General features: G+C 37.0%; 1 protein-coding gene across 12 annotated transcripts in view; it reads left to right on the forward strand.

The window, feature by feature from the left end:
- The window catches only part of phldb1a (pleckstrin homology-like domain, family B, member 1a), a 120046-nt gene that overhangs the window by 38490 nt on the left and 66298 nt on the right, over positions 1-15258 (forward strand). For 11 of the 12 annotated variants that reach the window (XM_022667676.2, XM_022667681.2, XM_022667675.2 and 8 more), the window contains exons 3-5: positions 143-266; positions 4863-5033; positions 13642-13767. In XM_022667676.2, coding sequence (XP_022523397.2) covers positions 143-266; positions 4863-5033; positions 13642-13767 — 421 coding nt within the window. Of the gene's footprint in view, positions 1-142; positions 267-4862; positions 5034-8757; positions 8981-13641; positions 13768-15258 lie in introns of those variants that run through there. The other variant, XM_022667685.2, reaches the window with a different exon arrangement.

Genomic DNA, 15258 nt, shown 5'->3' on the forward strand with positions numbered 1-15258 from the left:
GTGTCCAAATTCTATGATGAATGAACCAATAGGAAATGCTTAAAACTGACTTCCATTAAAAGTCATTTTTTGTAAATTCATTGTCATTTGGAAGATGGAGACATGTCCTTTACATAACAGTGTCATTATGTTTGTTGCACAGAGTACCCAGCTGGACCTGATTGAGACTGGCAAGACCCTGAAGGTCCAAGCAGAGCGCCCTCACCTGGTCAGTTTGGGAAGTGGACGTTTGAGTACAGCTATCACACTGTTGCCTTTACCAGAAGGTGAGTACCTGTTAACTTTGCTAGTGGTAGCCTAATGAAGGGGAATTTTCTTCCTGGTCGGTTTTGTTAGTTTTAAAATATTTACTTTAAATCCACTCAATAACAATATGGAAACTATTGGTATTGGTGTATTCAGCATGTTTCTTTATATTCAACATATTTTGTTCTGTTACTGTAGTTAATATTAGCAATAGTTACATTAACTTATAAAATTAAGTTTTAGGTACACCACATTTTGAGTGTCAAGCTGTTTGTTGTAGTTTGTCGGTTGAACTCAAAGATACACATTTGTTCAACTCAAAACTTAATCCTTCAAGGCACCAAATTACCTCAAAAGTAGTCTTAATTTATTAGGATGTACTGTGTAACATCTAATGTACATTTTACTGTAAGCCCAACAGGCTCTAAATCAGAGGCTGTACTGTAGCTTTAGTTAATATACTGTGGACAGTCAAGTTATATTGGCCTACAGAAAAGTATGTACAGTTCAAGCACTCAACACAGGGCTCCTGTGGAAATGCTAAGATGTTATGGAAGCACAGGTTGCCTTTATAGCGGCCTTCAGCTCGTCTGCATTGTTAGGTCTTGTGTCTCTCATCTTCTTCTGGACAATACCTCATTGATGAGAACATCAATCTATATATGTGAACAATCCATATTTTTAATAAGCTAACTAAAGTCTGATGTCATGGTACAATAATCTGAGGAACACATCTTACTTTTTTATGGTGCTTATTCCCTTGTTTCACTCTAAAATTTGGCCATAAGGCAATTGGAGAATCAATGCTAAATCTTGCCAAAAGATAATTCAATTAAAAACAAACACAGAAATGCTGGCTTGTATCTATATAAGTTGTGGTGTCAGTAGAGCTCAGGTTACGTCATCTGCTACAAAAAAATGTCTCTGTACATTAGGACATGAGAGATTATGTGAAATGTCTGCTCATTCCATTAGGCAGGGCACGATTGTCTGATCATTTTGCTGCATTCAGCAGATCCATCCCTTAACGTAACCTGTAAAAACCGCAGTTCCATTACCGCTAATGACGCCACTCTCTCTGGGAACGTGCCTTGGCTACCAGCCAAATGAGAAATGAGATGGAGGGTACCAGAGAGCGTGTGTGTAAGTGTGTGTGTGTGTGTGTGTGAGTATGTGTGTCTATATGTGTGTACATATGCGCATTCTGGGATGTTTACCAGTACCGGAGTGGTAGGGTGTCTCATTTGCTCTTCCATACACTATCTCATCAGTCAAAGAATGACAAATAGAGGACTTTGTTTCCCCTGACACTGCAGGGCAATGGGAACGTGCACGCAGAAGCTAGTCCCAAGTGTGCCGAATGTAGTACATTACTCAACTGACTTGCCTTTTTATATTCTGCAATATTGAACCTTCAGTTTCAGCTCATTAATTATATCAATGCGCACAGAAAATGTGACCCAGTTATTAAATGAGTTCTTATTGGGGCTGTAAAATATGCTTCGATGCATCGTTGTGGGGAAGGTGAAGGTTGTGCTTCAGTTTGCAGGTCTTGGTGCTGGGTATATTGTTGAGCTTGCCAGTCTAGCATATCTTTAAGTCTATAAAGTTGAAGTATGTAGTATGCAAGCTCTTCTTTTTATGACCTATACCATAAGTATTACAAGTTACATTGAGCCTAAATTAAATCCTGTGGGACTCCATAGTGGATCCACAGGCTTTTCAGCAAAGATAAATGTACACCGGATAACATAAAGCAGGTTTTCATGCCAAACCTTTATGTTAAAAAGCTTGTTTACAGCTGGCATTCACAAGCGTTTCATATAAAGATAGTATCTGGATCTAATCTAGCCAAATTCCGTTTGTACTCTTCACTAAAATGCATCCTAACTGAGATTTTCATTTACTTTTCTGCATGAAAACACATTACCCTGCACAGAATTAAAATTTATCTCCAGGAAATTTTGGTCACTAGTACATTCCCAAATTAGGTCCAGAACAAAAATATAAAGGATTATTAAACACACTCAGAAATTCCCTTAAATACCACTGGATCTACCAATGCAACTCCTTAGCAAACACCTGGAACACCATAGCAAATGGGATACCTTAGACAACACTTTGAGTACCATACAACTAAATAACAACACCCTAGCAACCACCTGGAACACCAGAGCAACATCATAGCCACAACCTGTCAAACTAACAGACTAGAAACTGCACTTTCACATTGTGTTTCTTTAGGAAAGGCACCTTTTAGTCGTAATTTATTTCTGTATGATTACATTACCCACTCCACATTCTGCCTAACAACAAATGACAAATGTTAAAATATAAATTATTCACGAACTATCTAGGGAAACAAAGAATCTGTTGATCTCAACATTGTTATATTTAAAATTAAGATCAGGATTAGGTTTAAGATCAGGATTAGGTTTAAGATCAGGATAAGGGTCATGTTTTGGTTTTATGCTGATATGTGCTAGATTGCTAGACTCTCCAGTAATTTGTGTATTCATTGCTTAAAGAGTGATTAAATTGAATTGTGGTGAAATTTGATTTTTGTGATGCATTTTACTAAATAATCTTGTTTAAAGACATTAAGGCTTATTGGTACAGATAATTACTGGTATTAGAATAATATTTTAGCAGACAATGTTAGATTGGATATTGGTGGAAAAAAAGGGAATGTGACACAATCTGGCAACAAATTCACTTAACTGCACTTAACTGTGTATTTCTTCTAGGGCTTTAGCTCATTGTCCAGGTCATTAAGTTTCAAAGCAAATATTTTGAATTAGTATCATAAACAAAAAAGTACTCTCATTCAAACTCTGATTATGATCGATTTATTGTGAGGTCAGAGATTTACATACTTGGCTCTCATTGGGTATTAAAATGACTTTTATAAAAGACTAGATGCTAATTTAATCCAGTGATTTAAGGATGTTTGCATATTGTCAGCTGGTGTGGGTGTGAGATTTAATACACCCCTTAAGAGCAAGAGGGGAAAATTATAGGGCCTTGACCTGACACTCAGTTAACTGCTTTTGTACTTTCTCTCATTCTCACACACTCACACACATACATACTCTGTATGCTTGTGGGTTTTATTACTGCTAAATGGACAAATGCATTGTATATGTGTTTAACCGTATAAGCTGCATTTGATTCCGTTATTAATCATGAAAATGACCATTCAGCAGCAATGATGAATTATTCTGTGGAACTAATATGTAAGTTATGTAGGCCTTAGACAGTTAACATGAAGTGTGAGAGCACATATAGGCATTTGCTCTTTAAAGGGTTAAGGAGAAGTGAATTAAAACCTTCTTTCACATTAAATGCAAGCCACGCAGGCCCATAAAAACACATACACAGAATGACTTAATGCCCATGCAGACGCCTCACTCCCCAGAACAATGAGCTTGAGCTGCTCCTCCTTTAGCACATCTGTCAGTCTAGCCAGCTAGACGGAGACAGGATGGGCACGGCTGAGGGTCAGACGGAGGAGGAGAGTGGGACAGTCTGAGCCAAGTCAAAGCAAAGGAATGTATACTCTATGTACAGTTCTGGAAAAAATAAAAGACCACTTAAAATACTGAGTTTCTGTGATTTTACCGAAGTGAAAACCTCAATTATATATTTCGGAACTCTTAAAACTTTATGAATATGAACTTGTTTTCTTTGCATTATTTGAGGTCTGAAAGCTCTGCATCTTTTTTGTTATTTCAGCCATTTCTCATTTTCTGCAAATAAATGCTCTAAATGACAATATTTTTATTTTAAATTTGGGAGAAATGTTGTCTGTAATTTATAGAATAAAACAACAATATTAATTTTACTCAAACATATACCTATAAATAGCAAAATCAGACAAACTGATTCGGAAACTGAAGCTACGAGACTATAAAGATGTTTTTATTTGCCAAAATGATGATTGGCTGACTGAGAACACTATGTATCGTGAAAAATTGAAGCTATAAAACAAATAATATCTAGAGCGCTTTGTTTTAAATAACTTTTAAATTAGAATTAGAATCACACTTTATGAACATTGCACCGAATTCAGTCACATTCGCATTAAGAAACCACCTTATGGGTTAGGTGTCTTACACAAGGGACCCTCAGCTGTCAATGTTCAGGATGGAGAAAGCTCTGTTCCTTATCTCCTCCCACCCTACTTCCTGCCAGTCCAGTGAATTAAATCCATGCCCAGTCAGTCCTGAGCCTGCTTTTATAACTCCAGCCCACATATAGGGATAGGGATGGAAAAATGCAAACACGTCATATTGTATCGAATTAGACCATATTGTATTTTATATTATATTATATTATATCAATGTATCATTTTTTTGCATTATAGCTTAAGGCTAGATTATTAGATTAGGGTACTTGTACTTTTGCAATGCTGAGTAATGTACTACATTGTGTTATGCTCTACAAACTATTGTTTGCTTTCTATATAATATAATTATATATTAATTCTGTATAATTCTAAATAAAATCTACATAATTAATGAGTCACTGTTTTGAACAAAAACTCTTTTAGAATTTTGTGAATTGTTTCATTACCACTATCTATTATATATTAATGCTGTTTGTTGTTGTTGAAGGTAAAACTACTTTGGGTCATGGCGACACTGACATTGATATCCAGGGGCCAGGTGTGGCTGCGCTGCATTGCTACATTGAGAACCAGGGAGGAACCATCACACTCTACCCCTGCGGAAACCCCTGCTCCATGGATGGACTTGCGGTCACCAAGCCTGTACGACTCTCTCAAGGTACATCTGCTGATTGAATTTAAAATAAGTGCCTAAAGAATATAAAAGTTTTCTCAAGGGGACGTCTGTGAAAAATATTTCACATTTCCACTCAGTTATAAAACCCTTGCATTCTGACTGCAATAGAAAAAACAGGAGGACCAGTGAGTTTTTTGGCTTTCTCAATCACATGACATCGTCTTCAGTAGCTTCTCCATTTCCACTTACTGTTGTGTTCACGTGGATTGCATGGAAATGCTCGCTCAAAGTGTTTTTAGGGTGCGAAGCAGTGAAAAAATAGCTATTTAACAAAACGTGTGGAGACGAAACTCAGAGTTGTGTGTCTGGACGAGACTAAAATTATTGGAGAACCATGAACGTAAGCAAAAAACAGTAGGTAATTCAGCCTGTAATTTTCTCTGAGGATGTCTGAGAAAAATACATACATGGTCGTTTCATCTTAAAAAGACAGAGGACCCCCTATAAAACTGAAACTTACCCCAGGACCTCCTGAGAAAATAATCCCATCCAGATAGGGCTTTAGATGTGGTTTGAGATGGTTGAAAGAAATGTGTGGGTATCTATTTATAAAAAAACTTTGGTTAAGTATAGTTCTCCAGGGTCTGTTGTTAGCATTGTTAGCCTTAAACTAAAAAAGCAAAATTTGGACATTTTTTACCACAATAGCAAATCAAAACCTAGTAAGGCTAAGCTAAACTGGAAAAAAGGAAATATCACATAGCACCACAAGACAAACCCAAATGGAACAACCTGCAAAATTGACTTTTGTCTAAATACAGCCTCATTCTGATTTAATCTTATATATTCTGACATCAGATGAGATGGCAGGTTACTTGTATGGATCAGAGCCTTGATTTTACAGGGACTTCTAAACCCAAAGGACAGTTAATCCATAAATTCAGTCAGATGAAAACAGTGGGCAAATGTCACCACTCCAATGCCAGTTCTGATCTCAGTCAAAGCATGCCATTTTCAGCTCCAATATGTCTTCTTATTCATGTAAACTAATAAGACATCATCCTCTGCTTCCAAACAAAAACAAAACAATGTACTGCAGTCGTTCAGGATAAGTGTGGTATGGCTGTGTGTTTGAACTTCCTTTGAAAGACGTTGACCTTGGTATATTCCCTATGGTTATTTACGGCTCCGTGGCTAGTTGGGAATGTCACTGCTCTGTATATATAGACTGTATGTAGACGCAGTGGATGTTCAGATACAAAAGAGCAGGACAAACATGGTTGGGTTTGTCATAAATAATGTGAATTACTGTTTTACAATGGGCCAAAAGGAAATTCAATTTTTAGTGTTGAAAAGCATGAATGACGGATAATGAAATGAACTAAGGCCTAGGAGATTCTAAACGTAGTAAAGGAACTTCCTGTATCCTGTAAGACCAGAATGCCCATAATAGAAATGTCCCTTTCAATTTAAGTGGCTCACTGAGACAAGAATTCCCATGAATGCTCTCACTTTTACTGGTTCAGTAAAACGGCCGTTTAAAAAATTGTACTTGATGCATCATACAATCACTGATATTGTTATTTTTTTATGTTTGTGTCTGTAGTGACACTTTCTTCAGTTTCAAAAAGTACCACTTAGAGCTGCAGACACAGAAACTTCTTTACGCGCATGACACAAGTTCTTTAAGTTTAGAAGTCTTTACTTAGAAAATCAAAAGGTTACAAATGAACTCACGTACGGTAAGAAAACTATATGCTCCCGTACCTATCGCAGCTCTGACTAAACTCGTGCTGCACATGCTCAGTTACGTCACTCTAAGGGAGCGTCAACATTTTTTCCATTAATAATCATTTTCTTAGAATTATGAATTAAACAATGACATGAATTAAGAAGGAAATAAAATATAAATTGTACATATTTCCACATTCTGTATTTTCTGCTTTATGGCTCTTACAGTGTCTTATTGATTAGATAGTGCCATAGAATACATTTATTCAATAGTATAGGTCCTTCATTGATGTACTGATTTTAAGTATGAGGCTTAGATGGGGTTAAGAAGTATATTTACAACACTGTTATTTTTCCTCAGTAAACAAACTGTTGCAGCAATGGCTAATAAGAGCCACACTGCAAATGACACCATATTACAACATAACATATCTTTGTTTTTAGGACAGTAACAGAAACATTGTTGTTATATTTTAATTATTCCTGGATGATAATATTAGAGACAGTGTTGCAGTCCACAGTGTCTGAAATTCATGGTATAAGACCTTGTCTAGGGCATTATCTTTCTGGACTTCAGCGCTAATCTAAAATTACTGCAACCTAAACTATCTGGCCGAAAATAATTTTGCAGGTAGGTTTTGAAAGCTTTTGGCAAGTCTTGGATGGTCATGCTGGTTGTAAAGATGAACATTAATATATAGGGTAAGCAAGCTGGTTAACCTGCTTGAATAATGCATTTGAACTTGGTTCAGCTTGGTGATGCTAGATATGTTGTTTAAGGAGTATGATGCTAATATGACCAAGCTGATTAACCAGCTTACTCGTGTTGGCCATACTGGATGATCCAGATTGGTTTTGCAGGTCATACTGGTCAACCAGCTTGGCTTCGCTAGTCATTTTAGTACACCAGCTTGCTCAAATTGGCCATACTGGACATGCTGGTTGGGAAGCTTGGTCTTGCTTGTCAACCAGACGGGATAGGTTATTCATGGTGGTCTACCAGCTTAACCATGCTAGTCAACCAGCTTGCTCAATTTGGCCATATTGGAGATGCTGATTCACTAGCTTGCTCTTGCTAGTAATTTTTGTTTGCCAACTTGGTCTGGCTTGTCATGCTGGTTAACAACAATGGTTATGCTGATCATGCTGGGAAACCAGCTTGGCCATGCTGGTCATTCTGATAGATGAGCTTTCTCATGTTGGCCATACTGGACACATTCTGATTGGTCAGCGTGGTTTTCCTGGTCATGTTGGTCAACCAGGCTGGTGATGTTGATCATGCTGGTAAACCAACTTGGTTATGCAGGTCATGCTGGTCAACCAGCTTGGTAATGCAAGTTATGCTGGTTGACCAGCTTGATCTTACTGGTTGTCTAGCTTGGTCAGGCTTAGTCATACTGGTGGTCCAGTTAAGTAAACAATAAACACAGTGTTATGCTGATCCAAAGCTAAACTGGAAACTTTTTAGGTTAACTTCTTTTAAACAGGAGATTGTGCAACCACGCGTTTTCCAGCCTCTGAGGGAGAATTTTGTGCCAGAAAAGTGTTGTTATTTCCACAGTAAAGCAGGGTGTTAATGTTATTCAGCAGATTACAGCCCCGCCTGCTGCTCTGCTCTGCTCTCCCGCCGAGCACCACAATATTATCATCCCTAATGGCTCAGACAGCAGCCGGTGTTACTGCAACAGCTGCTCATCGCGCCGCCCGCCTGCCTGCCTGCCCTGCTCTCTCCACTCACACTCCACTTTCTGCTCTTTAACAGCGCCTGTACTGAGCCTGGCTCTTCTTTTAAACCTTTAAACTCAGAAAGTAACTCTCACTGGATATCTCTGAGGACTTACTGAGGAGGACGGACAGCGCGGAGGAGCAGTTTTTTCCCTGGAGAAGTTGGAGCCGGTGGGTGGCTGCTGCTGCTGCTGTGTGTTGAATGGGGGGAAGGAACCACATGGCTAGGCTGGAGTACCGCTGCTGCTGAAGACGCGTGTGTTGTCCGCCGGCGTTAGCCTCATTTCTCGGGCTCTTTTCTCTGAACAGTCAGACAGGTGGACATCTGGCCTCTTTTGTGTGAAAGAAAAAGTCAATAAGTGGTTGGTATTAACATTACAAAAGGCGCTAGACTAAGGCACACGAGCAGAGTGTGCTGAGAAGAAAGACAGACGTGTGTGGATCGGTCTAAAAGAAGGATAAAGTTGATTAAGCTTACCTAACTAGCATCTCCTCTGGTGATCTTCAGTGACTGGAAACCGGCGGATATACATGTAAGTTAGCGAAGGTTTTCAATATTTTTATGCGTAAGGATATAACTTAACATTCTGCCAAATGTTATAAACACGTATTATTGTGCTTTACTACGTATTTTACGATTTCTAGCCAGTTCTATGCTAGTTAAACTTAAACTTAAGCACTTGTGCTTATTTTCTTTAACTAAGTTAGCTAGTTAGCTAACGTTAGCTAGTTAGCTAGCTAGCGTTGCTTGGCAACGAAAAGTAGCTGGCTAGGGCTAGCAGAGTAGTAGCTAGCTAACCTACACTGTAAACCCACAATTAACGTTAGGTTGAAGTAAAAAAAAAAAGTCTGTTTTATGTAAAATTTGATATTTCCAAACATTACTCAACTACTATTCAAACAAAGTTCTTTATAATAACTTATAAAAACTGAGTTGAGTCTGTTGGGACAAACTATTTGCATTTTGGCTGTGTCCTCCAGTTTCTGACACTCACCATCAGTGTGTAGTAATTCCCCCCGGGGCTTCCTTTGGTAAACTTGTAGATCATATATTATGATTAAGTGTCTGGCCTCTAAATTCACCTTTTCCAGGCTTACAGTGTAAATATTTATAAAAGAAATATTTAAGTAAAATGGAATTCAAAAGAAAAGTAAGAAGAAATCAACATATTTTACTTACAAGATACTAAGTAAGTTAGAATTTTTGGGCAAATGAATTGGTATAACAAAATTTAAAAAATAATAATTTAGGTGTAATAACCTGATGTTTTAATGTATGCTAACTTAAGTTTTCATTGCCCATTACTTAATTCATCATTTAAGGTTGCCTTAAAAAAGTTACATTTTTAATATTGATAAAAGTTGATGTTTTAAGTTAATGCTAACTTAAGTTATGCTAATTTATGTGGGCTTACAGTGTATATGCTGTAAACAGTTGTAACAAGTTACTTATTATTTTACAGTACGTTAAATATTTGCAATAATATTGTGTATTTTGACTTTTTAATTAATGTATTTTGTAACCTGTATAGCTAACTAACATAAACTTATGTAATCATACAAATAACTCAAACTTACCATTTTCTTTATAAATTGGCTAAATGTTAGAAAATTTTGACTAAATGTTTACGATAACTATCTGTTTATAAGTCTGTAGATATCTTCTTAAATTTCTGCATATCATTTAATATATTTTGCAGTTTCACACAATCTGCACACCCTCGTGTAACTATCTTTTAACTATTTACCTTGAAAGAAACCCGTCCACTGGTAAATATTCACACTATAACCTATATTTCCAGCAGCTTTTAGTTACACAGTGGAGTAAAACAATGAAACATTAATATTGATTAATTTTGCACTTAAATCTGCCGTCAAATGTGTATTTTTTGCAGTATCTATCTATGCTTAAAAGTGGACCTCAGCCTATTCTCAAAAGCTTCTATAATAGCTTTGAATAAAGTATATGTTGTACAAATGTCATAATATGGTATCTGCTTTTTGTGTGTTGTTGTCTTTATTAACTATAAAATCAGCAGCTCTGGTTGAGATGACCTAATTCACTGCGCTTGTGTAACAAGTAGGCTATAAAGCTGCCATGAGTTTACAACTTATGATACACAGTCCATTGATACCAGTTTTCCTGCATTATTCATTTTCCACTTCATTGCAGTGATTGCTGCCAGTATGAAACAGTCTGGCAATCTGTTTTCTAAGCCGTTTTGTCAAAATAAATGTAATATCAATAGTAATTTCCTGTAAGACCTGGCCTGAATATGAATTACATTGTTATGAAGCTAATACCAATCTGCTGGGGTTATTGCCTCCATGTGTTTGTGTGAAATTGAAAATGGAAAGTGGTTTGAGGTGGTTTGATTTGTAGGCGAGGAGCCTTATATCTGGTATCTTAACCAGTTGTGTTGTGATTTGTATCCCTCTCGTCACTGTCAGTACTTCCTGTCCTTGGACTACCCCAGGCCAGTATTCATTATGAAATGGAGGCCATAATTCACGGGCAGCCAAACCCCGTATTGATTCATCTGGCTCCTTAATCACAGCACAGTCATAATAGCAGAATACTAAGTGGCGTGAGTGGATGCAGGCAGGGAGTGTGTTTGTTTTGTGTGTGTTGACTGTGTTGACATTGCAAACCTTTTCTCAATATTCACAAACAGTTATTTATTATTTATTTATTTTTCCAACAATTATTAAATATTAAAAGAGATTTTTTTTCTGCTTTTGTTGGAGTAACTGTCTCTACTGCCCAGAGAAGGCTTTGTATTAAATTGTGTAGCATTTCTGTGGGGATTTCGTTGCATTCAGTGACAAAAGTGTTAGTGAGGTCAGTTCCAGTGTTATCCAAGTACTGTATTTACTGTACCGAGCTCCATAATTCTAGAAAACACAGGTCAACTGCTCCACAACTCAAAGAGGCCTTTATAGCCCTCTAGAACATGTCTGGCATTAGAGTTAGTGCCAGTATTTTAATTTTTGTCGTATTCAAATTAGGATTTTCATAAATTCCTTATATATTTTCACAGTACTACATATGAAAAATATTAAACAAGCTTTCCATGAATTTCCATGTGAGTGCATTCCAAGTGTGATGTCATGCTGTTTACTGTTCATTTCTTCCTATAGTTTTGCTGAAGTGGTTCAGTTAAAAACAGATCATTTTGACGCTTAGTAAATGTATAGATTAGTATATTTTAATACATTTGACTTTAATAAGCCATCTGTAGAATTAGGTCAAATTTGAGCTTGTGTGTCATTAGTTCCTATTGTTATGTAACTGTATATCCAAAATGGCAATTTTACAAAAGAAATAACAAAGGTTTCTAATTTTCAATAGAAGTAAATGAAAAAGACATTTTAGAGATGTTTATTGGTCAGTTTCTTTATAAAAGTTCAACACAACACATGTCCAAAATGGAAAAATATGAAAAGTGTGAAAAGATATGTTTTTTATGTGGCGGGAGCAAATTATTTATGAGCTAGATGTTATCATGGACTCTTGACAGACACGCATTTGTAGGCACATGCACAAACAGTCCAGATAATGTCACATCTGCTCTGTTTCCAAAACACAGTCCCTCTGTTTCCCATTAACCTTTACCTGGCCTCAGTTTGCTGTCAGTAAAGGCCATTTCATTGTGTGCATGTGTTCGTGTGCGTGCGTGTGTGTGCTAGCCGGAACCAACCCAGTTCCACCCACTTCTGAGCCACGTTGAAAGTATTTCAACAAATTCAGCACAGATTATTTTGGCATGTGCAATGGCTGGACTGAGCAGATTATGTTCCAAAAGAGCAATGCTACTTTTAATCACATTCATATGTGTTTTGTTAGTGCATTACAGATTAGAATAGGATTGTAACCTTTGGTTTTCACCAGATTGCTTAAGTATCGGAGTATATACATTTGAAAAAAGATAGCTAAGAAACACCTAATAGGTTGTGTACACCATGTATCAACAGGCCTCACACTGGACAACATGAAAAAAAGAGATGTAAATAGAGTAAATAAAGTAAGTTCACATTTAGACTTACACTTGTTGCATTTGATTGACTCTGTTTTTCAGAGCAAAATACATTTGAATCATATAACAGTGTGTAAATTATATATATAGACAGACTATTGAAAAAGATCCCTCAAACCCACTCTTGGAGGCTGTTTAGGTAGATGTTATTAACCACTTAGGTCTTAGCCATTTAAGTTTACCAATATAACATATGTAAATGATGAGAATAATGTATTTGTCCTTCTAAAACACATTTTAAACCAACAAATGTTAATACACAGGGTCTGTGGTATATAACAAAAATTATATTAAATTCCATATTATACAACATTGTTATTAACCTATATATATATATATATATATATATATATATACATACAGGGGTTGGACGATGAAACTGAAACACCTGGTTTTAGACCACAATAATTTATTGTCCTGACGGACAGTTCTGGTGAAAACAGGAGAGTTGAGGTGCACATTGAATTCTGCCGTGATTTGGGCAGCCGTGGTTTTATGTTTTTTGGATACAATCCGGGTTAGCACCCGAACATCACTTTCAGACAGCTTCCTTTTACAGCGTCCACAGTTAATCCTGTTGGATGTGGTTGGTCCTTCTTGGTGGTATGCTGACATTCCCCTGGATACCGTGGCTCTTGATGCATCACAAAGACATCGCTGTCACAGATGCACCAGCAAGATGTGCACCAACAATTTGTCCTCTTTTGAACATATGTCACACATATTGTTGTGTGCATTGCAATATTTTGAGCAAAACTGTGCTCTTACTCTGCTAATTAAACCTTCACACTCTGCTCTTACTGGTGCAATGTGCAATTAATGAAGATTGGCCACTAGGCTGGTTCAATTAACCATGAACCCTCCCACACTAATATAACAGGTGTTTCAGTTTCATTTTCCAACACCTGTATATATATATACTCATATCTAATCCGACATCTATTTTAGTGTTTATATGTTTTATATATAATGCCAGTCTATCTATCACCTCCAGTACCTTCTAGTTAAGTCATGGGTCTGTGTTGGGTCAGAGACCAGCATTCACAAAAGTGTATTTGACCAGAAAAACACCAAACTGGTTTGGACTTTAGCCCTTTATGACCCTGCGATTGATCAGAAATGTTCTAAAACCAGTACCCTTCTCCTCTGTTTTGCAGGGTGTATGCTTTGTTTCGGTCAGTCTGCCTTTTTCCGCTTTAACCACCCAGAGGAGGCTCTCAGGATGAAGAGTATGATGCCAGGAGGAAACCCTGGCCCCACCAGTGCCTACAAAGGCCATTCAGGTAAAGGCGCTGACCTTTTTTCTTATGCTACATCACTCAACAGCTGTCGTGATAAATACGTACATTTAGAGTTATCAAACAATATATGAACATGGTTCAATAATTGTTGTTGACATTGATATTCCAATTTTTTTACTTTGCAAAGAGTGCCTAACTTATATATATATTATTTAATTATTTATGACATTTAAAGTAGGACATGTTTTTACTGAGTATTATTAATAATTAAAACTTAAAAAATTATGCTTTAAAATGGTAAAGCTGCATTATTATGCTTTTATTGTATCATTTTATTAGTAGCATAAAAAAGTAATGACAATAAAATGGTTTATTGTGATAAATTCTGGCATGATATATTAAAAAACTGTTATTGTGAAAGGTCTAAATAAAGTTCACATAAAGATCCCTGCAGTAATTAAGTAATAGCTTGCAGGATTTATTTTTATGACTGAGAAAACAAACAGTTGGCAATCACAAGCTTTTATATTTGTTCCAATATTGCTGAGGAGAATTCTGGCTCCAGCACAGATGATTTAACACAGCGTTGACTCACACTCAGTGCCGATTGTTTGGTCTTTCATGCTCAGGAAGTGAGTCTATAAGGAGACACGGAGCTCCAGTGGAATGAATAACACTCCAAAGGGCAGTAGACCTTATATCTGTGTGTAGTCACTGGAATACCCCTTGAGTTTTTCTGATGCTATCAGGCCGAATTCCCCGCTGGATATCTGAGCGAGTGTGAGGTCATCGTGATAAAGATGTTTAGGCCGTTGGGGGGCATGACCTGGCAGGTGCAGGGGCAGAGCTGGGAAATCTGTTGCTTTGTTTAGGGACAATAGAGACAGCCTGTGTGGGGTGAGGTGCTGAAATGTGGAGCTTTAGGTTTGACTCATATATTTGTTGTAGAAGAGTAATAGACCACACAGCACTTAGAAAAGTATACACAAATGCATTTAATGAAAATAATTTATTTGTCACTTTACATAAAAACACAATCATTTTCTTTTAAATTAAATATTTAAAACACAAAACTAAAATAAACATTTATCAAAAATCTTTCTAGATTGTTAAACAAAACAATACGATCGGCTGCATGATCTAAACAGGTCAAGTATTGGGGCAACTGCAGCAGCAGCAGTAACAACAAATGTGGAGGGATTTCAAATTAAAACTTTTAAATAAAGTGCAAAACTAAAGAGAAATACTTTTACAGTTTAAAAAGTGCTAATTGTGCTGCTAACTGTTTTGATACTAGTTTGTACATCTCAGGTATTGCCATTTCTGAAATGTACTTTCTGGATGGCAGATTATACCTGGCCTCTGAGTGCTCCAACAGGCTGGGAAATCTGACATTTTCAACCACAAAGAGTGATTGGTCGTCGAGTTTGATAAAGTTGAGCAACTTCTCTGTGATATCTTTATCCTTTGGGCTCTTTGCTGGGAGTTTTGCACAGTTTTAAAATGCTTCAGTGAGAGTCTGCTGTCGTGTGG

This window comes from Astyanax mexicanus, chromosome 1, assembly GCF_023375975.1.
Source record: "Astyanax mexicanus isolate ESR-SI-001 chromosome 1, AstMex3_surface, whole genome shotgun sequence".
Classification (NCBI taxonomy): Eukaryota; Metazoa; Chordata; class Actinopteri; order Characiformes; family Acestrorhamphidae; genus Astyanax; species Astyanax mexicanus.